The 26,671-nt window shown below is 39.4% G+C and overlaps 2 protein-coding genes across 5 annotated transcripts; both read left to right on the forward strand.

The window, feature by feature from the left end:
- Nucleotides 1-1,511: 1,511 nt before the first annotated feature.
- On the forward strand, nt 1,512-16,673 carry stox1 (storkhead box 1). 2 transcript variants are annotated; one of them, XM_053501446.1, is made up of 4 exons: nt 1,512-1,974; nt 12,560-12,712; nt 13,792-16,075; nt 16,233-16,673. In XM_053501446.1, exons 1-4 carry the CDS (start codon nt 1,653-1,655, stop codon nt 16,384-16,386), a joined length of 2,913 nt encoding a protein of 970 aa, XP_053357421.1. In that variant the 5' UTR covers nt 1,512-1,652; the 3' UTR covers nt 16,387-16,673. The 2 variants fall into 2 exon arrangements, with proteins under 2 accessions (XP_053357421.1, XP_053357423.1); XM_053501448.1 differs by lacking the exon at nt 1,512-1,974 and adding an exon at nt 2,088-2,142.
- A 3,257-nt stretch (nt 16,674-19,930) lies between these two features.
- Nucleotides 19,931-26,208, forward strand: si:ch211-198a12.6 (uncharacterized protein LOC563253 homolog). Of its 3 annotated transcripts, none has more exons than XM_053502319.1 (2): nt 19,931-20,059; nt 22,733-26,208. In XM_053502319.1, exon 2 carries the CDS (start codon nt 22,868-22,870, stop codon nt 24,416-24,418), a length of 1,551 nt encoding a protein of 516 aa, XP_053358294.1. In that variant the 5' UTR covers nt 19,931-20,059; nt 22,733-22,867; the 3' UTR covers nt 24,419-26,208. The 3 variants fall into 3 exon arrangements, with proteins under 3 accessions (XP_053358294.1, XP_053358291.1, XP_053358293.1); XM_053502316.1 differs by lacking the exon at nt 19,931-20,059 and adding an exon at nt 20,823-21,109; XM_053502318.1 differs by lacking the exon at nt 19,931-20,059 and adding an exon at nt 21,143-22,027.
- The last annotated feature ends 463 nt before the right edge of the window (nt 26,209-26,671 follow it).

The following is a 26,671-nucleotide window of genomic DNA, read 5'->3' on the forward strand; positions in this document are numbered from 1 at the left end:
CAATGTCAACGCTGTTTACTGTTACAGTTGGTGAGGAACGTCAGTATCACTTCTGTGATGGAACTACCTGTGCAAACACCACCGGCCAAACAGAATTTTTTTAGACATAGATAAACACTACTTACTTAGTAATATACATCTCAGTAGTTGCACATTCTGTACTTGAGCTCAGATTACACTGAAGACACTAAAGACTGTGTGCAAATTTGTATCTATATAAATAAAAGAAAGTTTTGTCTGTAAATTGGTCAGAACTCGCTCTTTCAATGATATCTTTAAGTTTCATACATTGGAGGACCAGAAACCAGACTCAGAAAATTTTCTATCTGTGTGTCTGAATTTAGGGAAACATTTTGCAGTACTTGGGTATCTGCCTGAAGTAAAATCCAAATGTTGAATAAAAGCGATGCTATGAACAGTTACAGTATGTGTTGGGTTTAATAATCCACTTTAAAATAAGCTACTAATAAGCTACTTGCTCAGTGTAGATAAACACCTGCACCAATAAAAATGAATTAGAAAAATGTATTTTTTTACTAAGATTAATTAACATTTTCCACGCTAATGTGCTGTGAATTTTAATGCACTGGAGTAATTTTAATTTAACTTAATCTTCTTTTTTATGTCTCATTTTTGATTTACTCCTGATTACTGAACAGGGAGTTTATTTGGCTAAGTACAACTTAATAACTTTTTTATATCCTCTCCTTTTCATTGACGTGAAAAAAACGTGATTCAAAATTACTGTCAATTTTCTAATATTTAGCCTGGCAGCACTGTGGGTTAGTGATTAGCAAAGTCGCCTTGCACCTGCAGGGTCTGGGTCCGATTCCTACCTCGAAGTCTGTGTGCAAGGTGTTAACATGTTCTCCCTATGCTTGCTGGGTTTTCTCCGGGTATTTCGTTTTCCTCCCACCGTCCAAAGACTGGCGTTCCCTAATTATGTGTGCATGAGTGTGTATATGTATGTATGCGTGCTCTGCAATGGATTGGCACCCTGTCCATGGTCTACCCCGCCTTGGTTTCATGGGATAGTCTCCAGCCACCCACCCCCAAAGCCTGTATACATGATAAAGCAGTGTAGACAATGAGTGAGTGAATGATATTCAGTCACCAATCCAGTGGAAACCAATATCATATAATGTTGTCACACCAAATTACAGTTTAAGAAAAAATGAAGGGGATCATCTTTATTCCTATTAATAATAATAATAATAATAATAATAATAGTATCACTAAATACATTAAAGCTGATGAGCTTGTTTTTTTTAGCTCCTTTCCCGCCAGGCTGCGGCTGCTAGTGTACATTATTTCATGTATTTCTGCACAGCTCCTTATATTATGCAGTCCGGTTGCATGGGAGAATGTGCTGGGACGCAGCAGCCTGTGCATGCTTATTGGCTCATGTCTGCAGAGCAAGCTTCGTGGCCACGCCCCTCCACTACGTCAGCAGCACTGGTTGCCTTGGGAGCGAGAAGCGCTATACAGACCTGTGCAGCAGCGAGGGCGCGGGCTACCAGCGCGGTCAAGCTGTTTAAGCTTTCTTTATAGTATACACAAAATAGGACGTGCATGTGAATAATACGTGGTTCTAGTGTTCGCGGTTCTATCGAGTCCCACAGTCTGAAGTGAACCATCCTTCAGCAGCAGCCATGTCTCAGCAGCAGCAGCAGCAGCAGCGGGTGGTTCAGCTGTCAGCGCACGCGCTCGCCGTGGTGCTGCGGAAGGACGACGACGACGACTCCGCGAGCTCGAGCAGCGGACACGACGTGTTCATGGAGTTTAAGTCCCAGAATCTGCGCAGCTTCTGGAATAAAAGGCTCGTCAAGGCAATGGCCGAAGTTTACTTCCAGGGCTGGATGGAAAATTCCGTGCTGCTCATTCAAGGGAGCGGCAGCAATTTGGAGGTGCTGAGGGAAGCCTGGATGCGCAGAGCCCTCAGGTCCCCCATGGGGTTCACCATCAGAGCAGTGGGTAGGTCAATACCTTACCTTACCTTACCTTACCTTAACTACCTGGTTTAGAAGGTGCAGACTATTTTTGCTGCAGGAAGGTCTAGCTCCAGTGGCAGTAGGCTGAGAATCATGGGAAGCTTTGTTTACACACACCTTTTCAAGGTCAACATGATGATGGGACATAATGGTCAGTATGATGGTAGGACATAAAAAATGAAAGAAAAAAAAAAATCCCAAAATTGTCTATCCCCTGTTGGTCAACGGTGTGTTCCTGGAGGTTTAAATGAACAAAATACCTTTTTATACTCAATCAGTGTCAAGGTTGTAAAGTGAGAACACGCTTGAATCCCATCTATGCTCAAAGAAAAGCATAAACTAAACACTCACAGAACTGCATGTACATCGCTATTGGCATGAACACAACCATTAGAAATTATCTTTTACCAAGACCTACCAAATAACTAGATTCAAGTTATATTGAACCAAAAAGGCACAGAGAGCCTCAACTTCTGTGAGAACTCAACATGCCAAAAGGATAACTTGTAGGATGGTACGTGTAGCCTTACTGTATTGTTTCCACATGACAGGAAATAAAATGTAAATGGACACTGGCCTTTAACCTCCATGTAGCAACAACACCCTGTCCACACACACTCTAGAGTATTGTCAAACTGTGTGAAATTCTGCTCTGAACTTCTTAGGTATTCAGGGTCTTGGAACAATTACTTTGCGAGAACAACATATTAAGGATCTTAGATCTTGGACACATGTTGAGGTGAGGGGTCTGCGGTGACAGTGTGGTTGTGGCAGCACACACATGGCCGATTGTGTTGAACCCACATAAAGCTGTGAGCACTGTGTGGGATCAGCCATTTGGTCCTGCTGTCAGGGCGATGGAAGGTGGAGGTCAGTACATGCAGTGTATGTGAAGGGAGAGGAGTAGAATGCTGTGGAGTTTAAGAGGCAAGGCCACACAATGGGATTGCTCACAAAGTTTGTGTCGTCTGGCACACAAATTCTTACGCTTTTGCAACTTCAAGTCAGACAAAAAGCTGTTGCGTTGGTTGGCACTTATCCCTATGGCACAGTAATTTACTATGTATTCACAAAGGGTACAGTGCTAAGTTAAACTGTGTCCAGTGACTGTCCAAGAGACCAGTTTATAAGGCCAGGTCTTTTGCTGTGGACATTTCACTTGAACCGAGTGCCTCGGTTGCTATACTGCAACAACAAGAATTAGGTTTTAAGTCCCTGACACTATATATATATATATATATTTTTTTTTTTTTACTTTTTAAATTTTAATCTTTAGCAGTCTCTTTCCAGACCAACGTTTCTCCAGCAGGGGCCGGTTAGTGCCGCTCTGTGATTACGTATCAGCAGAGGTGATGATGAATTAGCCAAACATCCCCCCCTGGTCACTCCTGTCATGATTATCAGTGTATGTGACTGTAAGTAAAGGGATAGTTGGTTCCCTGCTGCATTTAAAGCTGGATTGAGAAGGATGAAGAGTTTCTAGATATGGCATTTAAATTGATCTTTGTCACCCAGGGTCTGTCGTCCAACTGTTTATTGAGGTTACTGTAGCTAAAGACACTGGTTCAGTCTGAACATGTACTGTGTAATTTAATTTGGGGTTGTTTTTGCTTTGAGCAAAGTTCCATTATTAAAAGGCTGGTTTAAATGCTTATACCTACCTAAGCCAACGATCTTCTACTGCAGAAAATTCACCATGAATAATTGGAAGTAGATTTTGAAAAATAAGACTAAATCTTAATGATGTATGCTACAGTATATGTTTTGACATGTTTTAATTCACTTTGGAGTAAAGTCTTGTCAGGACCATCTCTGTAATCAGCGCTTATCTGGTGTAATTTGACGCTGCACCCACAATGGTTGCCTGATCTCTCTGCATTATTGAGTGGCTGCAGATCCAGCTCACAACAGTAGGCAATCTAAGTGCTAAAACATTCACACACAGAGCCATGCAGAATGCAGTAAAGTGTCTGGTAATGTGAACCACCCCGGACTTCTGTGTAATATTTAAGGCTGCCATGCATGTTCTGTCTAAAATTGTTAAATTCATCTTTTCAAGTTTTTGTTTACAAGTAAAATAGTGCCCTCCTCACTGTAAGCTAATCTTTGTGTTTTTTTGGAGAACTCACCCCTGACTGCTCGTCTCGGAGTCAGATTGCTTGGCCCCAGATCCCTATGTTTTGTAAATGTCTCACGTAGAACTGAGGGGTCATTCATCAGTGCGGGCCACGTCTTATACGTCTCCTATATCTCCGCATATTAGCCATGACTAGGCCTCATGCTGGACTGCTGTATCCAGAGGGGATCGTCATGGAGAGCTTACAGATTGAAAGTAACCCTCACAGTTAACTGGACACCAAAGGTCACCCCCCCCCTCCCAGCTTCATGAAGCTTACTGTGGACAGATAAACAGTAAATCCAGGTGTGTCCCAGGCCAGCCATCATACTCTTGTAAAAAACATAAGATTTCTAACTTTCATTAAGGGATAGCTTGCTTTATTACCTGGTCTGATATGAAAATGTTTATGCACTAAACATGCAAATTGTATTAGTAAGCTTTTTGTGTCAATTGCATACTGTCAAAACCGAGTCCTGGTGTGAAATACTTTTCTTAATCAAGATAATTCAAAACATATTAAAAAAAAGGGACTAGAATAATCAAATAAATAAAGCATGTGCACTCTCTGGATACCTTGTGTTGGAATAGAGAGTCTGGATTTGGTTTCTAAAAAAGGCTACTGCTGGAATGTTTTCTTGTGGTAACCAAACACCAAACCACAGTCTACCACAAGCAGCTGTGTGTGGTGCTTTCTTGACTTTACCGTCTTTCTCCAATAAAACCTCGTATCGTTTATCAATCACTGCATTTAAACAAACCTTGACAGCAAGCAGATGGATGAGTTTGAGCCATTAGTTGGGATCACTGGAGTTGTCTTCTCCATGGAAACTCCGCCTCTTTTTTTTCCATGCCTTGACTCAGTTCCCTTTCACAAGCTACCTGTTTTTTAACGTGAATAACAATCTTATTTGGGATTATTCATTTCGATTGTGGACACTTGGTTGGTTTTTTTTAATTTAGACTATGGATGTCTGTTTGTGCAGGAGTATTCAAAATTTGTCTGAATGTTCATTAGCAGGAAATGGGGAGTCTGTGTGGGTTGTTAAGAATGCCTTTTCTTCCTTTCAGGATGTAGCTCTGAGTCTGCCTCTTTTTATAAGCTTTAGTATGGGACGTGACCGTGGCCTCAATTGTAAAAACTGACCTCTGTCTGAAAAAACTCTGGACATAGTTTGCTGCATCCTCTTCCCATTAGCAGAAGCTTTACAATTTTATGGCCTCCAATCAATCAGAGACCTGGGCTGATAAACAAATTTAAATAGCAGACTTCTTTAGAAGTAGCCAGAATTGTTTTTCTGTCTCAAATTGCTCAACTTTTCTTATAGAAGGAATTTTTACTAGTGTAAATTTATAATCCTTCTGCACGGTGGTGTAGTGGTTAGAACTGTCGCCTGGATTCCTGTCTCTGTATGCATGGAGTTTGCATGTTCTCCCTGTGCTTGGTGGGTTTCCTCCGGGTACTCCGGGTTCCTCCCACAGTCCAAAGACATGTAGGTTAGGTTAATTGGTGTTCTCAAATTGTGCATAGTGTGTGAATGAGTGTGTGTATGTCTGTGATGCCCTGTCCAGGGTGTACCCCACCTCGTGCCCTAAGTCTCCTGGGATAGTCTCCAGGCCCTCCGCGACCCTGAATACAGGATTAGGCGGTAATGACAATGATGATAAATTTATAATTCATTGAAGATTTTGACTTCCAAGAAGGAATTCTTCTTACACTGCCATAGTTTCATGCTCTTGCCTGTCTGAAATCAAGACATAGTGTGCTTTTAACTCTAAAGCTGTTCAGGATTTAGACAATGATTAAGCTGTTAGACTGGGATAGGCCTCCCAGTGTAAGGATAACAAACTTCAAATCTGATGTAGTTCAGTCTTAGTTTGAGGAAATAGCTCTCATCTGGTGTGAATTACTGTCATGGACCTTGATTAGTGGTGTGTGAGTGTGGTAAACTTTAGGCCCCACCAGCTTCTCGAGGTGAGACCAGCCTGAAACACCTGGAATGTCTAAACATCTCAAGGAGCGAATCTTGTGAAATTTTCTATGTCAAACAAGCAGTAGAAAGCAAGAACCATAAGGGTGGGGGAAGATGCAGGGGTATGTGGCATTTAATTTTATAACATGCCTATAAAGAGAAATTGTTTTGATTGAAGTATGCATCGTAAAATGTTTATTAATATAAAATACAAGTACCTAATTGCAAAGACACTATACACATAGTCGCCATCATAAGCATTGCATTTGCGCTATCGTTGAACCCAGCTGTCGAATCCTCTTTATAAATCCCATTTGCTGCAGCTGATGCTCTCCCATTGCATGGTTTTTCTTCACTGCCGCTTTTTTTTTTGTTTAAACTTCTTCCGCCTGTGTACATTTCTCTTGCAATGGTGTCATCCCTGTAAACATTCTGTAGTGCAGTGGGAGACCATTGACTGTGACAAAGAGGATTTTGATGACGAAATGCATCGCTGTCATAGAGATTGTGTTGAGTTATTCTACCAACATATGTGATTTTAACCGCCTATGTAAGTTATTCTGACTTATTCAGCCCTCCTATATCCTGCTGATTGTGCAAAATATGTAATGGTAAAATTGGCAGGTAATTTAAGATATACCCTTTACATTTAGAGCTTTGAATTTTTTCAGCTGTATTTGCTAAGGCAAGCCATTTGGCAAATATTTGGCACAACCGTACAAATGTCAGTGACCCTCTTTTTTGTAAAATGATGCCAGATGTTTTGTAAGGTTACTCGTTTACTTTAATACCTGCACAGAATATCTAATAGTTTATTATTTATTATTCATTTTCCAAAATTTAGAAGTAACGTTTTTAAAGATGCTAGTTTTGTACCATTGAACTGATTTAAGTGATAAATCAATAGTGGTAAAGCAATCAAAAAGCACTCAGAGAAAGGTTGTTTTAAATGTTACCTCTTGCCTTTTTACTGCCCAAAATATGGATGTAGTTTTAATGGAACAGTTAAGTAAAACCATTGCCAGTATAACCATGCGAAAGCATATGTTCTCCAGTTATTTACTGCATGTGTCCACACAATGAGTTCTACTTCCTCACTTTTTTATAGTGCTCTTTTTTGTGATTCAACTAATTGACAAACATATTCACGCGTTAGAGTATCACAAAACTAGAGTGGCGAGCTGAAGAACATAAATAAAAAAGTAAAACTTGTGTGCATTATACCTGAGTCAGTGTAAAGTGTAAAGTTTCTATGCTGAAAAGAAATGTTGCCAAGCAGGAAAGCTTTAAATCTTCTTAGTTAAACCTTTTTAGTTTGGTCAGTCCTAGACTAGAATGTTCAGTTCTCTTTAAGAATCATTACTGCATACCGGTTTCAGACAGCTTCTCTTATAATACAAGATAATTATTAACACATGGAAAAAGTCCCTTACCAGTAAGACCTCACAGTTTGAGAGTACAAGGTTTCATCCAGAGCTGCAGGTTATGTCTGTGAAATTTCACATCTTCACCAAAATGTCTTCTAGCTAATCTGGATTCCACCATCAGTTTAAATCTAAAAATTTCTTTTCAAATAGGGTTACAAGAAGATTCATTGTAGTGAGTAAAGAACCATTAAAGGGAACGTGATATGCACTAGTCAGTTTTAGACATTTAAATGGGTCTCCAGTGTGTGCGTACCGACCAAAGACTTGATTATGATTTATTCATTTATTCATTTATTTATATGACACCAATCCCCCCACCCCCATTTGTAATATAAATATGCTCTAATGAAAGAGTTCTCCTCCATGATGCTTCCATGTCGGAGACTGGACTTGGCAGAGTCATTTGCCCATACAGTAGTATTTTTTAAGGGGACAACACATGAACACAAACAGTGGTATTAACATAAAAAAAGGATTAACAGAATTTTAATAATTTTTAAGTAAATGACACGGGCAAAATTCTATCGATTAGAGAGTTTGGATGTTGGTTTAGACTAAATTTCTATCAATTGCCCCGCCCTATTCCCTGATTTTATTTTATTTTTTTCAGTTTAAATCTTAACATGCCAATTAGATTTCCTCTCTAATGTGTCCCCATAAGAGAAATCCTCCCCAGCTTATTGTTTACCCCTGCTGTTCTCGAGTGGGACATGTGGCTCGTGTAGCAGAGCTCACTTACTGTATATAGACACTGAAATAGCAATTGTGGAAGAGGAGTGAAAGATAGAAAGTTTGATGTATAAAATGACTAGAGCTAGAGCATTAACAGATAAACTTTAGGGAACCTCTGAAACCTATGTTAACCAATGTGAAAAAAAGGGAAAATATAGAATCTTTAAGTTTTCCAAATAACATTTTGTGTGTGCGATCTTCACTGAAATACAGGATGTTTCATTACATGCATCCTGCTTCAGGAAATCCCTTGTAGTAAAATAAAAAACCATTAGCGTGCTATTCCACAACATACAGTAAGATGAAAGAATATCAGTGGAAAATGATTAAGACAGCTTATGATTATTTTAAGTAAATAATGGTCATGTTTTCTAAACAGCAGATCAGACAGTAAAAGCTTTGATTTCTAGTCTGCAATGTCGTATAGCGAGCAAAACCGCAGTGGAATTTGGGTGAGGGGTGGTGGGTTTCAACATCAATCCTTTCTTCAAGCAAATCAACTAATCATAGACCTGATGAGGCAGGATTTATTGCCTCTGTTCTTCCTGCATGGTCTGCACGATCAGACTCGTCCCTCTCAGTTACATAGTGAAGTTGGACTGAGACCAGGTGGAATTGCACAACTCCTGGCAGCTGTGCTGATTGAGGCTGAGTGTGTACAAGGCAGACAGAGCTGAGGGGAGACAGATTAATAACAGATTAATATACTGAGGAAAAAAGAAGCACTCGGGATTACATTGGAGATGTATAAAGGGCTTGTCTGGATTAGGATTTCAGCTAATAGTTATATGTAAGGCTGGGCAATATGACAAAAATATCTTAGCAGAATTATTTATGCAATTTCTGCAATACATAATATTTACGTATCATGATGGAACAGTTTGCTCACAAACCTCGACAGTAACACTGTAATAAAAAAATAAAAAACCTAAGGAAAATAATCAATTATCTATATAATGTCTACAGAAATGCTTTTATAGTTTATACTGTACTTTTATATAAATATTTAAAGGAGAAAAAAGTTAAATCTGTCAAAAATTTCAAGTACAAGATCAGCTGCCTAAGGTCATATTGTAATTATGTTCATTTAAAAAATTATAAAAAGATATCAGATGAGACACAATATCTCAGAAAAGCATGTTGTGACATAATTTATCATCATATAAATAAATGGTCCATCGCTAATTCTGCAGTCCAGACAAAGCTCATAAAAACTGACTTCAGAGTATCAGAGTAGATCCAGTTTTATCAAGTTATTATAATTATGCCAGTGCTCTTAGTGTTTGTGTGGTTCAGAAAGACCATAAGCTGTGTATCTCCGGGTCTAAGCACACTGTAGACGTGTGCAGTAGTCCTGAAATAGTTAAATACCATGAGCTTCATATAGGAAGCTTGCACAGGATAGCTTTTATCCAATACCTTCCCCCTCGCAGAGGAAAAAAAGTTACATTCTGAGAAATGCCTTTGCATTTGCTTTTGCTAACTACTTTTAGACTGAGCAGAGAGGACTGAAGGAAATCTTGTTTGTGGTTGTGATGAGGAATAAACCTGACCACATTAAAATGAAATCTTCATTAGCTCAGAATAGTCTCTCTCTCTCTCTCTCTCTCTCTCTCTCTGTTATTACATCAACAGGTTAATTACCTCTGTGGTTTGGTTGAGTGAAAACGGGAGACTGAAACCACACAGATGACTAAATTTACTCTAGCTGGGGTGCATCCTGTCTAAAATTATTTTTCCAGCCCAGATCATATAACCACATCTTTAAAAATGTATAACACAACTATATATAATGTAAGGAAAATAACCATTAAAAACAAACAGCTTAAAAAAAGGCAGAAAACTACATTGCTTTATTATTACCAGAGTCAAAAATTATCTGCATTTTAAATAAATTTATTCTAATTAACTTTTCGAAAAGGCAAATACATACTTTTTTTTGAAGAAGAAGTAAATCTTTGTCCTCCTATGGCTGCTTTTAGGGGAACAAATAGGTTAAAGTCAGATGGAGCAAGATGAGGACTATAAGGAGGTTGACAAAAAAGTTTCAACAGTTTGGGCAGAAGTGTGCGGACGAGCATCGTTCAAGATCATAACACCCTTGGATAACAGTTCCCTGCGTTTAATCCAAAATTTTGGCTTTGGCTCTTCAATGAGCATCTCACTAAGCATCTCACTGTAACATGTTTTTTGGATATTTTTCATTATAATGTTCCAGTACTGGCCCTTGAGAATTCCTAAAATCAGTAAACATCAATTTCCCAGCTGATTGGTTGACTTTTTAATTTTTTCTTGGTGGGCGGTTGATTGTTTCTATTCTACACTCTGCCATTTACTCTCAGGCTTGTAGTAAGACAACAACAACAATATGGTTTTAATTAGTGTATAAACACCACATCAAATTATAGGGTTTTATATTTGCTAGATAACATTCAGTGCTTACTATCCAAAGCTATCATAATGTTTTGTTAGAAAAAAAAACACCCCAAATGGAAGTCACTACTCATATTTCCTTTAGTCTTCTGCCATCCTGTTCATGTTTTTGTGCCATGCTGTGTAGTTACCAGGGTACCTGGCAGAGTATTCCTGATAAATGAGACAAAGGTCTAATAGTCTGATGGCAGCCTCAAGTTACAACGAACACACAAAGTTTGCCCTCTGGGATAGAGTGGAAATTATACTTACCCCTGGTGTAGTCACATAAATTCATTAGTTCACTCATGATTTTCCACCTGTTTCATAATTTTCCAGTGAAACACAAGTAAATTGTGAACATGGTTTTGTAGTCCTTAGCATTACTGTAAGTTGTGGTCATATTCATCTCTAAGGTGTTGTCCTCCACTCATACCCAGGGCTTGTGTTCCTATTAAGATCTGGATGTGCCTATTCTCCAGTTTGAATGATTATGGAAAAACCTAAAGTGTCCTCCTTTAGATGAAAAAATCATCCAAATATACCAACATCTGGATCATGTTGTTGTTACAGCTGGGCACTTTTTTCCGCTCCTGCCAGTGACATAAGACCCACGTTTATAGGTGGTGTGTAGTATTCTTTCCCCTGAATCCTCTCTGAGACTCCCCAGATTGTTGGACAGATTCTGCTGCTGGAAAAGACGGAGTATATTCACTCAGTTTTCAGTCCCCACTTATCTTTGTTAAAGTCATGGTGGATTTGCTGCTTGTTCTAAGCATACTTGCTGAGACACTCGTCCTTCATAAGACACCATGCACACACAAATTCAAACACCTGTTCACACCTTAAAATTTTGGGAGGAACCTGGCAAGAACATGAACAGAAATTTTACACAGAAAGTAGCCTGAGCTCTGGAATGAACTTGGAGCCTTGAAGCTGTGAGGTAGCAAAGCTATCCAGGACAAACATAAATAAGAAAACAAAAATAAGTGTCAGTAAACAAACAACTAAGAATATGAGATGCATTACATTAGTTTTTTTCACCCATCAACAGAGGGATGGCCACTTTTACTCATCTCCTGTATATAATTAATCCATTGTGGTCGGTCATTAATTATAAAAATAAAAAATAAAAAACAGATGATAATGATAGTTGGTTGTAGATTGAAATCCATGCTTTTTTTTTCTTTGCCTTTTTAGCACATAAAAAAAATGCATGATTATTTTTTCCATTGCTGCAAAATAATTTGATGACAAAAAAAATTCTGGTATTAAGTCAATTTACATTTTCCTGTGGTCAGTTGTTAAAAAGGGAGCTGCGTTCCTGGCACACAAAATCCCGTGTGGTGTAAAGTGGTGTGTTATCGTGGTTGGGTTGTGTTGGATTTAAAACTACACACACTCTCTCTCTCTCACACACACACACACACACACGCACGCATGCACACACAAACACCGAAGACATAGACAACTAAGCACTAACATTTGTGATTTTTATTTATTTTTTTACCTTTTTAAGTGTTCTGTTTTCATTTTATAGATAGATAGATAGATAGATAGAATAACTTTGACACTTTAGTTCATGTGTCCCTGATGAATATTTTCTCAAAGTTCCAAAATTCTTTCTGTTTCATAAAAATGTCACTGTTTTATATATTGAAATATTTTCCCTATAATTAAGCTGTATGTCTAGGGCAAAACATTATAATGCTTTTATCTTTTATATCCTAGCTTGGAGCATCAAGGCTGAGAGTCTTTTGTGGTTTTAGGTCTTTTGACATGTATGAAAAATGTTTTTCGCCAGAATGAAAAATGTTCTCAATTTGCTTTGATCATATTTTGTACAAATTAGTACAAGTATGAATGAAAATGAATATTAATAAAAATACTTTTTGTGTTTTTTCCCAGGTGACTTATCTCCAGTACAGATGTCTCCTATCTCTCAGTCACAGTTCATTCCATTGTCTGAGGTACTATGCTCAGTCATATCCGACATGAACGTTGCTCACGTCATGGTCAACCAAGAATCGCTAATTAATCACATGATGAAGGCCCATCCAGGTACGAAGTTATAACAGATCCATTATCAGTTTTCATATTTTTTTGTTTATTCTTTATAATGTTTCAGTCTTTATGGAAAACTTCCATGTACAGTGAAACCTCGGATTGCGAGTAATGCGGTTCGCGAGTGTTCGTTAAAATTTTTTATACATTTTGACTTGGAAAACGAACAAGTCTTGGTTTACAAGTACCGAGTATTGTGTATCATGCGCATGCGCTTCTTGTTTTGACGCCGAGCGTCACGTGATCACAACTGAGCCAATTGCTCTTTTGTGCTGCAGAATTGTGGGTAATTGTCTCCCCTGCTAGGTCTTAGTGCGCGTCTCTTACTGGTATAATCAACATTCGTGCACGGGTGTACTGTTTAATGTGACCACACTGTGCGTGTGCATAAAACATATTTTATTTTGTGTCTGTATGTGTGTGTGTACAGCGTGCGTGTAAAGCAAAAGCAAGTCTCATTAGAGAGGTTAAAAATCTATTTTCTTTCACACACACACACACACACACATACACACACACACACACACACACACACACACACAAAGACCCCTCCTACTTTAGCCTTCACAGGCACACAGACACACACGTACACTCTTTCTCTCTGCTCTACACAGAAATACTGCTCTGTCACAATTCTTTTCAAAGGTAAAGTGCAGGTTAATTTGTTTTATTTTTACTTTACAGCAGGTATTCCATTAGTGTGTTGCTCAATCAAGTGTCATTAGAAAGATTTCTTGTTATTTTTACAGTGTTTCCGTTGTGAAAACACTTATTTGCGGGATTTATTTTTACTTTTATTTAAAGGTAAAGTGCAGGTTAATTTGTTTTATTTTTACTTTATATTTTGTGTAAATTATTTTTGTGTATTTATTGTTTTGAGCTGTGGATCGAATAATTTGAGTTTCAATATTCCTTATAAGAAAATTCAATTTTGTTTATAAGTGTTTTGAAATACGAGCCTGTTTCCGGAACGAATTGTGCTCATAATCCAAGGTTCCACTGTTGTCAGATCTTCAACATTGCAATGTTTAGTTTGTTGTTCAAATGAACATTTATGGCTTTCTTTTGGTTTTAAGGAATGGCCATTCCCACTCAAGAAATCCTCTACAATGCTCTTGGTGCTCTAATTAAAGAGAGAAAAATCTACCACACTGGAGAGGGCTACTTCATTGTTACACCTCAGACCTACTTTATCACAAACAACATGGTGAAGGAGAAGAACTGGTGGACAAGTGATAATGACCCTGTCTCCCCTCCTCCCATCACATACCTGATGAGCAATGAGAGCTGCATAGATGCTGCTACTGAAGTACCCATTATGGCTCACTGCAAGTCCTGTAGTTGTTTCACACCTCAACTAACTGCTGCTCCTTCTGTCCAGGAGCAGTCTATCAGCATAAGTGAATGCACTGGGAAAAGCCTTAAGTGGCCCAGAGAACACAAGCCATCTGTTCAACACCAGTCCACATCTACGGCGGCCGATTACCAGGCTAGTGAAATTAGCAAGTCTACAACCACCAGCCGCAAGGACAAGGAAAAACCTGTGCGCAAGTTTGGCCTCAACTTGTTTCGTCGTAACACAGGAAAGAAGGAGAATAAGCTAAAGAAGGAATATGCCACTTTCTCTGGTCAGTTTCCACCCGAGGAATGGCCAGTCAGGGATGAGGATGACCTTAATAACCTTCCCAGAGATTTGGAGCATGCCATCATTAAACGGATCAACCCTGATTTAACTGTCGATAACCTTGTCCGCCACACTGTCCTAATGAAGAAATTGGAAGAGAAGGCGGAGAGAATGACAAAGGCCCTGACTACTGATAAAGGCATGTCCACAGAGATCCTGGTACCTAAGCAAAGGCACCACTCAACCAAAGCTGTTGGCAGACGATCAGCCTCTAAAGCCAATCGGAGCAAGAGAAGAGGACCTTCGGCAAAAGAGAAACAGAGAACGAAGAGTAAGGACATTATATGTGATGAGGATTTACAGGAAGATGAGCATATCGCATCTAGTCTTAGGCCCGAATTAGTCATAGATGAGCCTTCTCATCATGAGGACTGTGAGGCTTTGGATGCACAATTTGTCTATAAGAAACGCATAGAGGATCCATTTCAATCAATGCCAGGATGCGATACAGCTGTAAATCATAAAGAACAAAGAAGGAGAGAAGGCAAATCCTCTGGCCGGCGAGAGCGAGCAAGCCACAGGTCAAAGTCCTGGGATCCTCATCATGTAAAAGTGGTAGGAGAAGAAGTGCAGAAAGCCTGCATGCTATTCGACAGATCATGTGAACAGCTTCATGAAATAGGGCTGAATTTGGACTCTACAATAGATGCTACAGCAATCAAGGAACTTCCTGCAGACTATAGCTCTTACTATCCTGAGAATAGCACACTGAGGATAGAAGACAAAGTAAAACAGAAAGGCAGAGAGTTCAGCAATGGAAGACTAAAGCAGACAAAACAGGTTTTACAAGAGAGGGATTTAAAAGACGTTTCGAATCAGAATCTTGGTACAGACCTTGCCTCAGTTCCATACCAAATGACAGAGGTACCCGTGTCATGGCCCAAACCTTCAGCTCGGTGTAGAGCGTCTCTTCATCTTGTCAGCAGTAAGGAGGAATCTGACCGTTGTCCTGACCTCCTTTCCTCACATCAACAAACTGGCAGCATGGCAAGCAGTCAACATCTGGCGGACACTGAGAGGGTACACAGAAACACAAGCAATGTAGATAGTGAAGTACACACTGATGCTGAACACCATATTTACAGAAACCTTGAAGACGATGAAGATGGATGCAGCTCCCTCTGCATTAATGAGGAGCATGTCAATGAGTTAATTCACGCTGGCACATCTAGATGCCGTGAGCCGGTCTGTTTCGATGGGAACTGGGACAGCTCTTTTATAGAAGAGAACATATTACCTCTTCATCAAGACACTAAACGAGCCACACAAAGACAGCATGAATACAGATGGCCTCAAACTGAGCAGAAACCTGGTTTGTCCCAACTACCATCAGATGGCAACCCCGGGGCAAAGCCTCAACACATTGATGAAAAGCTAAATAAGCCCAGTCCAGGACACTCTGACCCGAGTGATACCCTGGACATCAGTATCTTTGATTATAGTCAAATGAGTGAGAGGGGCTCAGACACTGAAACAGTCCTTAAGTCTGCAGATGATGACGATGAACAAGCCAGCCACTGGATTTGTCACTCACAGGACTATGACCAGAATCAATCAGTGGATGCTAATAACTTTCAACCAGCAAGTCTGAGTCACTGTGATCGTTCTGGTGCCTTCATCGGTGAAACAGCAGAGAATCAAAGCAACACAGCAGACAGTGGGATTGACTCTCCCAGGTGAGTTGTTTTAAATGTTCTGGAAAATAACAACTATTTAAATACAACTGATAAATATCTAGCTGTGTTTTTAATTGTGTTTAGCCATTAGCTTACGTTTTTAAACTTTATTAGATTTCATTACAAGGACTGTACCTTTGTCTTTGTTCATTTGTAGGACACGTATGAGTCTCATCTCCTCTAACTCTGTGATACTAAAAGGGCTGAAACGGCGTAATTTTCTACAAAACCTTGAAAACCTCCACTCCAAAACCAACGGCATTCATCCTCAAAGTTCCCTTCTTCAGCTCACACCTGTCATGAATGTCTGAATAGCTTTGTGCAGATGATTTACACACTGTGCATTTAAGCTCATTTAGTCGCATCTGTATTATTGTGCATATTTATAGCTATTATGTGTAAATAGTTTTGTTTATTCAACATTGAGCAGTGCATGTGGTATTTTGGGAGTAATTGGACTTCTGAGGTATTAGGGTTTTTTTATTGTTTTTTTTTTATTTGCTATTTTAGTACCAAGCTACTCTGTTTATAAAGAGGGTTACATTAGATAAAATAATCCTTTACACTTCCAAGTTAAAATACTAAGACCTTTGTAAATTGTGACAAAACTAAATAAACAAAATTAATTAGTTATATCTGGGGTTCTGTTTTATTCATGAAGAAGATGAACTAGAAAATCTTCAGTAAACATTAAACAGAGCATCACAGTACACTGATTAATGATTACACAGTAATCTCTACAGAGATCTACAACATGCAGTAATGCATTTAAACACTACTTTTACTGTAAAATGTAACAAACGATGCTGCATGAACAAGGTATAGTCAAGGTTATACATACTGTACAGGGGAGATTATACTGCATAGTTCACATTTTTAGGTGGAAGGATTCAAGTTATTAGAACTAAACATCCAGGTTTCAAATCAGGTTTCAACGCATGACTGTGTAAAACTTTCTACAGAAATTGGCATGAGTGTGAAGAGACTCAAGGCAACGTTTGGCAAATTAACACATGCAAGAAAAATTAGTCCATGCTGGAAATGTTTGTCTTTACTACGACACCTGTATTTAATGGGATGCAATGCTTATCATCATGGTTCCTTTTTATTTTTTAAACTTTGTTCTCTGTTAAATACTAGGCACACTTATTTAGCCTGCAGTGGCTGACGAAACATGCGGAAGCTTTCGGCTGCCAGTGTTAAATTTCATTAGGGTGGGTAGTCAGAGAATAGAAAACTTCTTGTCTTGATTTAGTGGCTGGTCCTTTCTCTTTGCCAGAAATGAGGATCTGTAAAACCAATATGTCCTAAAATTGCTCTATATGACAAGTGTTGTTTTAAGAAACAACAAAAGAAGACAAATGCCCTTGCACAGAGTCACACCTTGTGGGAATAGGAAAAGAATGACATTAATAACAGCATATCCGGAATTATGTCAAGAAGCTCACACTTCATATATGCTATTGGCTACCACCTAGTGAATTTTAGAGTAACCCTCTAATAACAGTTGAGAGTTGGCAACATATAGTCGTCAATCATTTAGTCTAGTAGCTTGTCTTCTGCTTTTAGACATATCTTTCTTCAGCTCTTTTCCAAACATCAGATTTGGAAAAGAGCTCTCAAAAACCATGAAAACTACCTGCAATATTCATTTATTCATTAATCTTTTATACGGCTTATCCTGTACAGGGGCTTGGGGGCTTGGGGGCTTGGATTCTATTCCAGGGGCATGAGGCAGAGTACACTGTGGACAGGGTGTCAGTTCATCGCTACCTACAATATTTATGCTTACCTGGAAAAAATATTTCTTCAATCTGATTGCAATCACTCTGATTAGAGAGATAAAACTGTTTACATGGACGCTGATACGATCAGATGTTTGTTTACAGGCTCAAAGTATCTAATCAGAATATAACTTTTTTGACATCCAAAATGGTTCTGCCTGCTGCGAAGTGTTTCATAGGTCAGAAATGTAACAGAAGAAGAGGTATTTTTCTTCATCTTTGAGGTTAGGATTAAATTCTGTTTCTATAAATCTTCTGTATTATGATTAATTACAAGAATTTAGTCCTGAATCTGTGATTGGATAGATGCTTTGATACTGTACCAGGGAAATGGTGACCCAATCAGTACCCCTTCTTCAGCCAAAGACCAGGAGGACGAAAGTAAACAAAGGTAAAAGAGTGTTGTTCACATGGAGTTTACAGATCAGGAATGGAAGCAAAAGTTTTGATTTATAGTTTAGAGATATACTGTAAATATACATACAGTACCAGTCAAAAGGACACAGGTTTGGATTTATTTTCCACATTCAAAAACAATATTGAATTTTTTCCAAGCCTATTAAATAACACATATGGCATTATTATATAATTAGTCACAAACAACAACAACAACAGTCACTTGTTATTTTAAGATATAACTGTCAGCTGTTCTGGAATAGTTCTTGCAAGAACAGTTGAGTCAAGTGCATTTGCAAAGCCCATTAGGTACCCATGATAAAACTAGCCCTCATAAAGAGCATCCCAGAAATCAAGACTAAAATTTACCTTTGCTGCAAAGAAGTTGATTTAGAGTTGCCAGCCTCAAAAATCACCAATTAACAGGACCTTATAAAGGCTTTACAGAGCATAAGTAGCAGGACACATTTTAATATCAACTGTTGAAAGTAGGTTGTTGCATAATTCAGATGCCTTCAGAATTGTTTTACAACAGAACAAAATCAAAAGCAGAAAAGACTATGTGTGACAAAAAGTTTGACTGGTAGTGTATAAATGCCATTTTCTGCATTTCACTCATTTTGGCAAAATCACTTTTCTCTGGCACACAAGGTTGCTTACAATACAACTTTTTATTCGAAACCCACTATGAATACTTATTTTAGAAGCTTTACACTTGCACAGTGACTTAGTGGTTAGCACTGTGGCCTCTCACTTCCAGGGTCTGGCTTTAATTCCTGCCACGGGTCTGTGTGCATAGAGTTTGCATGTTCTGATCAGGCTTGGTGGGTTTCCTTCAGGTACTCTTGTTTTTTCACACAGTACAAAGACATGCAAATTAGGCTACTTGCAGGCCCAAACTGCCAGTAGTGTGTTTGTGTTTAAGTGTTATGTGTGTGCCCTGCGATGGATTGGCACCCTGTCCAGGGTGCACCCTGCCATGTGCTCATCTCCCATTGACCCTGTATACAGGATAAAGCAGTTATAGATGATGAGTGAGTGGACTTGCACATTTTACTCAAATCAGCAGGTTGTTTAAGACAGCCTAGATCTAAATGAGCAGTGAGCAAAGAACTCATGCAGAGGGAGAGATCAGCAGTCACTGGAACAAGACATAACTTTACTGCAGAACCGTCAGAGCCTCGGTTCCATACTGGAAAGTGCAGGTTTATTCATTAAACTTGTAAAAACGACACAAAAACAATTTGGGACTAGCATTGGAATGGGCGTGGTTTAAAACTGTACCACTGCCAGCCACATAGAGACATTTTCACTTTTCACTTCCTGTTAGGGCCTCAGCGCACTGCTGTAGCATGAGTATATTATAACTCTGTCAGTAATATAATAAATGTAATTAGATTTTAATAGTAGTATAATACCAAAAAGTAAATAGTTAAACATAATAGTATAAGTAGTATAATATAGTAATATAATTAATAGATTCTAAGATTCTAAGTAGCTGTGCTGTGCTTTGTACTACCGTTATATCGTATGTCTTTGAATATAAAAACGATTCACTGGAATAAGTGGAAAGACGTAAACGCTGTAGTGTTTAACGCAACCTCCTCTTTTACGCGTGTCTGATTACGGCACAATCTTGCCAGGGCCAATATGGCGGACGCGTTGACGTACAAGGCAGCGGGCAACGCGGCACCTTGGTGTAAAATGTCTGTGACATAACAGTGGGGAAAAGGCGCCTCATTGTGGCTGCAGCGGAAACACAAACCGTCCGGTGCGCTGTCCGACAAATCTAGCGATATTTAAGGTAAGTTTAGGATCACCTAGCAGTAAAAAACAATAACAACAACAACAACAACAACAAAAAAAAAACCAATTGTATTGTGCAAAACAAGCATGGGAATAATAGAACATTTTTAGAGTTTTTTTTTTCAAAACGTTGATAATAATACAATGCAGCGTGTGTTAAAATATTTTTGTCACATACGCGACCATACACAGTATGATAGATAGATAGATGGATAGATAGATATACCTATCTATATCTAGATAGGTATATCTAAGGGGGGGGGGGGGTGTAAAATATTTAGTAAAATACTTATACGACTGTTAATGTCCTAAAAGCAATAAAGGTAGTGAAAAGACAGAAAGATAGATGAATTTTACTGCAATAGGAAAAATTCCACAGTGTCAATTCATGTTTATTAATTATATAAATATAACATTTAAAGATATAGGGTAAGTGTACAAATTTACAGTATACAATTTACAAAAGTTGCAATAGAAAAATAATTAAAATAGAAAAAATATAAAACAGGCTATGCAGAATTTGCAATATAATAAGATGTGGTATGTCGGTATGACAGTATGAGTGGAACATGAAGTTGACGTTGTTTATTGTTTAGTAGTGATCTATGACCTTTTTTTCCAACTCAATTTAAATTATGGCAAGTGTGTAATATTATGTTTCCTCTAAAGATGTCACTAGTTGCACCATCGTTAATGTGCTGTGACCGTCTGAAGATAGTCATATACTGTATATTGCTCATGTTGACGTGTGTATACATTTTTGGGCCCCATCTGTACAGTTTTGCTTTAAGGAGGACCAGACTCGCGCCGGTCCGCTCTGGGGCAGTAGTGCGCATGTGAGCTGCGGATCGTCTTTTTGCTCATGCGCTTAAACGCACTTGGCGCCAGAAAGTGTAAGGAGCGAGCGCTCGTGCGGACGGAGAGTGTGAGTTTGAGAGCGCAGGAGAGCCGAGAGCACGCAAACAAGCCGAGATCTCCAGGCCGTCGACTACCACCAAAAAGCCTGCACATTACGCTCAATTCTTTGACTCAATCAAACGACAAAGAGGTTGGGAAGTCTACGAATCGTTTTTGCACTATAGAATTTGTAGATTTTTTGCGTATTTCAATTATAATCCGCGGTTTCAAGTTAAAGTTTAGAAGTGAGCCTAGCCAGCTAAGCGGCTAACTAGCGTGCTATAATGACTTATTTGTCTGGAATCCCCGGGTTCACGCGATCAAACATTACTTTATTTTACTCGGTTTTATGGTGCAGATTATTTAGCAGGTTTTGAGAATCGTAGCTGAGCACCCCGGCGGTAAGTCAGCTGTAAACGTCACAGTGTTTAATGGCGGTAGCGTGTCAGTGCGCTGAAGGTAGCGATGTGGTTTAGCAGGACGGAAGGCCATGTTGTTTCTTCGAGCTAAGAATTTGCTCTTTAACTTCAGTATTTCGCCAGCTAGCTGTAGCATTATCACCTCAGACTGAGGGCGGTGTTTAGCTCCTAGCAGCGGGGAATACTTAACCGCTTTCGGGTATTTTACGGCTCTTTTTGAGCACAAAGGGCGCGCGCCGTTGCGCTGGTGGTTATGTAAGATGGGGGCCGCCTTTCCCGGGCTTTTCGTAGGGTGATTTGGCACAGTTAGCCATTTTAATAGATTTGCGTTTTAAACACTCGTGATTCTGTGTGTAGCTGCTTATAAACAGTTGTAGTGTATTTTCCTTTTTCGTCCCAAGATGGGTTTGTGTGTGTGTTTTCCATGGCGATAGCTGCGCTGTAGCCCGAGTGGCGCAGCTTCGTGTGGCTCTGTGAGGGCGGAAGCTAGCGGCGGCCATTTTAGAGCTAGGTTAGCTCTTCCAGTCTGAGCTGCACAAGATGCCCACCGCGTCGTAATTCTCTCAAGAGTCTGAGTCAGAGATGGTAGCTTCAAGATTTAACCACGGTACCGAGAAACAAGATCAAACACAGCGCTGAGTTTAAGCAGTGTAGGTGTTGAGATATAAAATCTGATTTATGTTCTAGCCAAGCTGCTAGTTAGCCAGCTAGTTAGCTGATATTTTGTGCTTCAGGAAGCTAACTAGCTAAGCTATTTAGCCAGCTAACTTAGCCAACAATGGCATCCCTGTATGATTACTCTGTTTATACAGAAGGTAAATGCTGCAGGGTTTCCTGCCGTAAATCATAAAGAATGTTAAAAATTAATTCGTATTATCCGGTTTTGTAAATAATTATAAACAAGCTAAGGCTTGTAAGGTTTGTTTGGTCTTCGCTGTAACAGGTATACCTAGCCAGCTAAGTTAGCTCAAAAATAACTCTCGGCTAACACTAGCCCGTTTTTAGCAAAACAGAAGTTTGCTAACTAGCTTAATGGTAATATCCAGGTAGCCTTGATGTTTTTGTTGTGCTTCATTACTTCTACCTTTTTTGTTTTATATATGAAATCTGTTTCTATCAGTAATTTGTCTAGTTTAAAATGTAGTGTTTGTGTGTTAATTAACATCATAGTAGCCTGATGCTCAAGCAGAGTGCAGTAATCTTCTGTTTTACAGGTTCAACCAGAGCGCTATACAAAAGTCTTAGTTAAGAGCTCCATATGAGGATTGCTCAGGATTTATCCTGAACATACTTTTTTACTTGTGTCTTTTGTGTGCAGGAAGCATTTGTAAGTTTGTGTTTTGTCATCCCAACAGGCCAGATCCCTCCTGGCTCGTGCTGACCCGAAAGGTCCCAAGCATTTCTTTATTCTGAGGAAGCGGTGCTCCTAGAGCAGCGCTAAGTTTCACTTAAACGGGAAGACGGAAGTCGTCAGGCTGGAGTGTGTCCTGATGGCTGAGTCAGAGACTGAGTGTGACACACCAGGCCTTGACACGCTGGGGTCTGAGTGTGTCATAACTCACACGCAAGTCGGTGACTTGCACTATGCAGCGGAAACTGAGATTATGACCCAAGAGGATAAGAGGCTTGACCTTGAAGCTATTCATGGAGATCTTGGGGCTGTGGCCTGTGTGGACGCCGTAACGGAGACGGACCACGACTACATTAAATCCGAGCATCATGATCCGCAGTACAACGAGGCTTTGCTTGGTGAGGTACTGTTGAAGGCAGATATGGGTGGAGCTGCAGAACATGTAGTGAAGGTTGAGTCAGACCATGGAGGAGAGCTGACCGTGGAGTCGGAGAATGGTGTCATCATCCACGAAGCCCAGGGTCTTCAGTGCAACGAGTGCGGGGAGATATTCGGCAGCATCAACGATCTACATCAACACTTCGAAATGCACAAAGCAACCCATCCTTACATTTGTATCCAATGTGGTGAGAGCTTTGCAGTGGAAACTAGTCTGAGGGGGCACATGAAACTACACATGAAGGAGAAGGGCTATGCCACCACCGGTGTGGAGCTGGTTGGTAAAGGGGTGATTGACGCATTCAACCTCAAACCACATCAGATGATGCACTCTCCTGAAAAGCCACACAGATGCTCTGAATGCGGGAAGAGCTTTGCTGCAGCCATCACACTCAGAGAGCACATGAAAATGCATTCTGATGACAAACCCTACAAATGTACTCAGTGCCGAAAGAGTTTTGTCCGCAGGCGCCATCTAAAGAAACATCAGGAGCTGCATGCTCGAGAGAAGCCGTTTACCTGCCCTCAGTGTGGGAAAGGCTTTGCTACTGCTTCTAATTTAAAACAACATCAGAAGACCCATGTTGGTGACAAGCCCCATCGATGCGCCCAGTGTGGCAAGTGTTTCGCCGCAGCAGCCACTTTAAGAGAACATCAGCGAATCCACTCTGGTGAGAAACCCTATAAGTGCAACCAGTGCAGAAAGAGCTTTGTAAGAAAACGCCACTTGAAGAAGCACCAGCTGGTGCACCAGGGTGGCAAGCCCTACCGATGCTCTCAGTGCGACAAAGGTTTCAATCACTCCTCGTCTCTGTCACGGCACCACAAAGTCCACCTTGAGGCCAAAATGTACGCCCAGCCTGATAAGGAGTTCCCTTTTGACACTCCGATGAAAAGGGGCATGCACACAGGTGAAAAGCCATATAGCTGCAACCACTGTGAGAAGAGCTTCAATCACTCTTCATCTCTGTCCAGGCACCAGAGAACTCATTCAGATGGGAAAACCTACACTTGTGCCCATTGTGGCAAGAGGTTTAATCATTCTTCTTCTCTTGCAAGACACCAGCGTGTCCATTTGGACGAGAAGACCTCTTATAGTGCTATTCCTACAGGAAAGGGATTCCCTCCTACTACCATCCTGAAACAGAGGATTCTGCAGAGTGAGAAACCTTACAGGTGTTCTCAGTGTGGAAAAGGTTTCAATCACTCCTCCTCACTCTCAAGGCACCACAGAATTCACATTGATCAGTAAGCCCACTAATAAGGTGGCAGTGGTATTTTACAGTTTGCCCCAGCTATGTTTCAGGCCAACCTCGATTAATTTTTGTTTTCAAAGAACTAGGATAAAAGAAAAATCTAATGTTTATTCTGGGCCTATAGAACAGACCTTGAAGCTATATTTAAAAAAAAAAAAAAGATCTTCTGGTTAAGTCCTTTTAGTTTTTAAGAGCGATGAAATTCAACACCTGATATGATTAACACTGATCCTGCTCAATGTGCATATAAATTTTGCTGCCTTTAATTTGACATCTGTATGATGTAGCAATTTCATGCTTAATGACCAGGCCAGTTACATTCGTGCTCATTCTCCTGGAAAACAAATTGGCTGGATACCCGCAGATCCTTTTGTGAGCTTTAAAAATATAATTGGTGACCAAGTAAAAAACAAAAAAAATTGAACGACTGGAGGAACCTACCACCATACAAAGTCCATGTATCTTTACCCATTGTGTCGTCTTCATGGCCTGTCCAGATACTATCATTTGTAAATAAGTGTTGATTTTTATATACATATGTATAGATGCGTGTGCAGTTCTTTTACACATTAAGCGTTTTTGTATGACCCAGTCTATCCAAACATCTTTATTTTGACATTAGGACAGTGCTTGACAGCTTAACTGGCTCCAGGCAAACTGTTAGCAACAGTGCAAGTCTGCATAAAAATGTTTAAAATTACTTAAAGTTGTCACTGCTGCTTTCAGCAGCAATGAAAATTAGTTGATCAGGGGGATACTTACCTGAACAGGAGAGTTAACTTGTAGCATACATTCAACGATGAGCTTGGGGTCAGGGAGCTTTGTCTCAGATGAGCTGCAGGCAGGTTGGACTCGTCAAGAGTGGCGACTTTCGTCGTTCTGTTTGAATTGTCTGATTTACAGACTGACTTCAGAATGTTTAGTTTGACAGATTATAAATCATTGTATACATAGTGTAATTTGATCTAAATGTTCCCTCTAAAGCATTGCTTAATTTAGTTCCCTTTGGTACTCTACAACTTGTTACTAATGGGTAAATTGTGCATATTTGCGTTCAAACCTAACATTGCTCTAGGAATAGTTCAGACATCCATATATATAATCTGTAGTTAACTTATATTCTGGGTATGCAGCAAATTATCAAAATTTAGTGTAATAGATTGTGTGTAATTATCAGTACAATAAAATAGCTTGCTCTTGATTCATTTCTTGCAAAATTCCATGAAGATACACTTTCTACTTAAAGTACTGTGTATGGGGGAAGATCTTTTACATACTGATGTATTTTTTTAATATGGTTTGGGTTATCTGAAAGGGACAAGAGGAATACTGTTTTTATCGGCGTGAACATTATATTGAACTTTTCTTTCCTTTTTTTTCATTTGAATAATTGTGCTTCAACTCATAGCATAGGCTTTTTCATTGTGTTAGATAGGTGCCTTACTGCATGCTGTGTAGAAATGTATGTTGAGCTGTAATAGAAAAAAAAGGTTTGGCTCTTCTCCCTCTGTTTGCATACTAACCAACATATTTTACTTTTGACTTTAGGTAATTTCCATTTTGCTTTTCTGTATATGAATATATGTTTATGCTGTTACCGCTGTCTTTTAATTTCTGTCCATCAGCTGGTCTCATTGTAGAAAAAAGCTAAAGGTTAAAAAAAAGAGAAGTTACAATGCCTTTGATCCATATTTTCATTGCCCTCTTAAGTGGTCAGATCTTGTTCCATGTCTTTGCTCCATCTTTGAGTGGCACACATATGGATGAATAAAGGTTCTTGACTACCTTTTTGTTTGTTTGCCTTTTTTTTTTTTTTTTTTTTTTGTGTATTCTCACTTTAAACAGCTGTTTTGTAACATCTCTAGTGAGGAAGTCTCTTTTGATGTTTTTTTTTTGTTCTGTACAAAGAGAATGGTTGGTTCTATCACAGGAAATGTTTGTCCACCCAGATTTCTAAACAATGGTCTACTAATTTATTTATTTGTATATAAATGTAATGAAGGACTAACACAACTTAACCTGTTTTAGAGGTTTTCTTGTTTGCCTGAGCTGCAATTTGTTTTTGTTAGTGTCTTGAATTAATGCAACGTTTCAAAACCTTAGTCATTTTTTTTTTGTGTCATAAGAACACCTTTTGAAAGTGCTGTCGTCTTTAATGATTTGTGAAAGAGAATGATAGCAAATGAATCAATCTTTTGTTGAGTGTCTCAGTCAATGGAATCTATGGGTCAGTTTTTCATTTCAGAATG

The sequence above is a fragment of the Clarias gariepinus genome, chromosome 8 (assembly GCF_024256425.1).
Source record: "Clarias gariepinus isolate MV-2021 ecotype Netherlands chromosome 8, CGAR_prim_01v2, whole genome shotgun sequence".
Classification (NCBI taxonomy): Eukaryota; Metazoa; Chordata; class Actinopteri; order Siluriformes; family Clariidae; genus Clarias; species Clarias gariepinus.

Coding starts and splice junctions, on each gene's coding strand:
- stox1 (XM_053501446.1), top strand. CDS start 1,653: ATGTCTCAGCAGCAGCAGCAGCAGCAGCGGGTGGTTCAGCTGTCAGCG. Junction 12,713..13,791: donor CATGATGAAGGCCCATCCAG/GTACGAAGTTAT, acceptor TTTGGTTTTAAG/GAATGGCCATTCCCACTCAA. Junction 16,076..16,232: donor AGTGGGATTGACTCTCCCAG/GTGAGTTGTTTT, acceptor GTTCATTTGTAG/GACACGTATGAGTCTCATCT.
- si:ch211-198a12.6 (XM_053502319.1), top strand. CDS start 22,868: ATGGCTGAGTCAGAGACTGAGTGTGACACACCAGGCCTTGACACGCTG.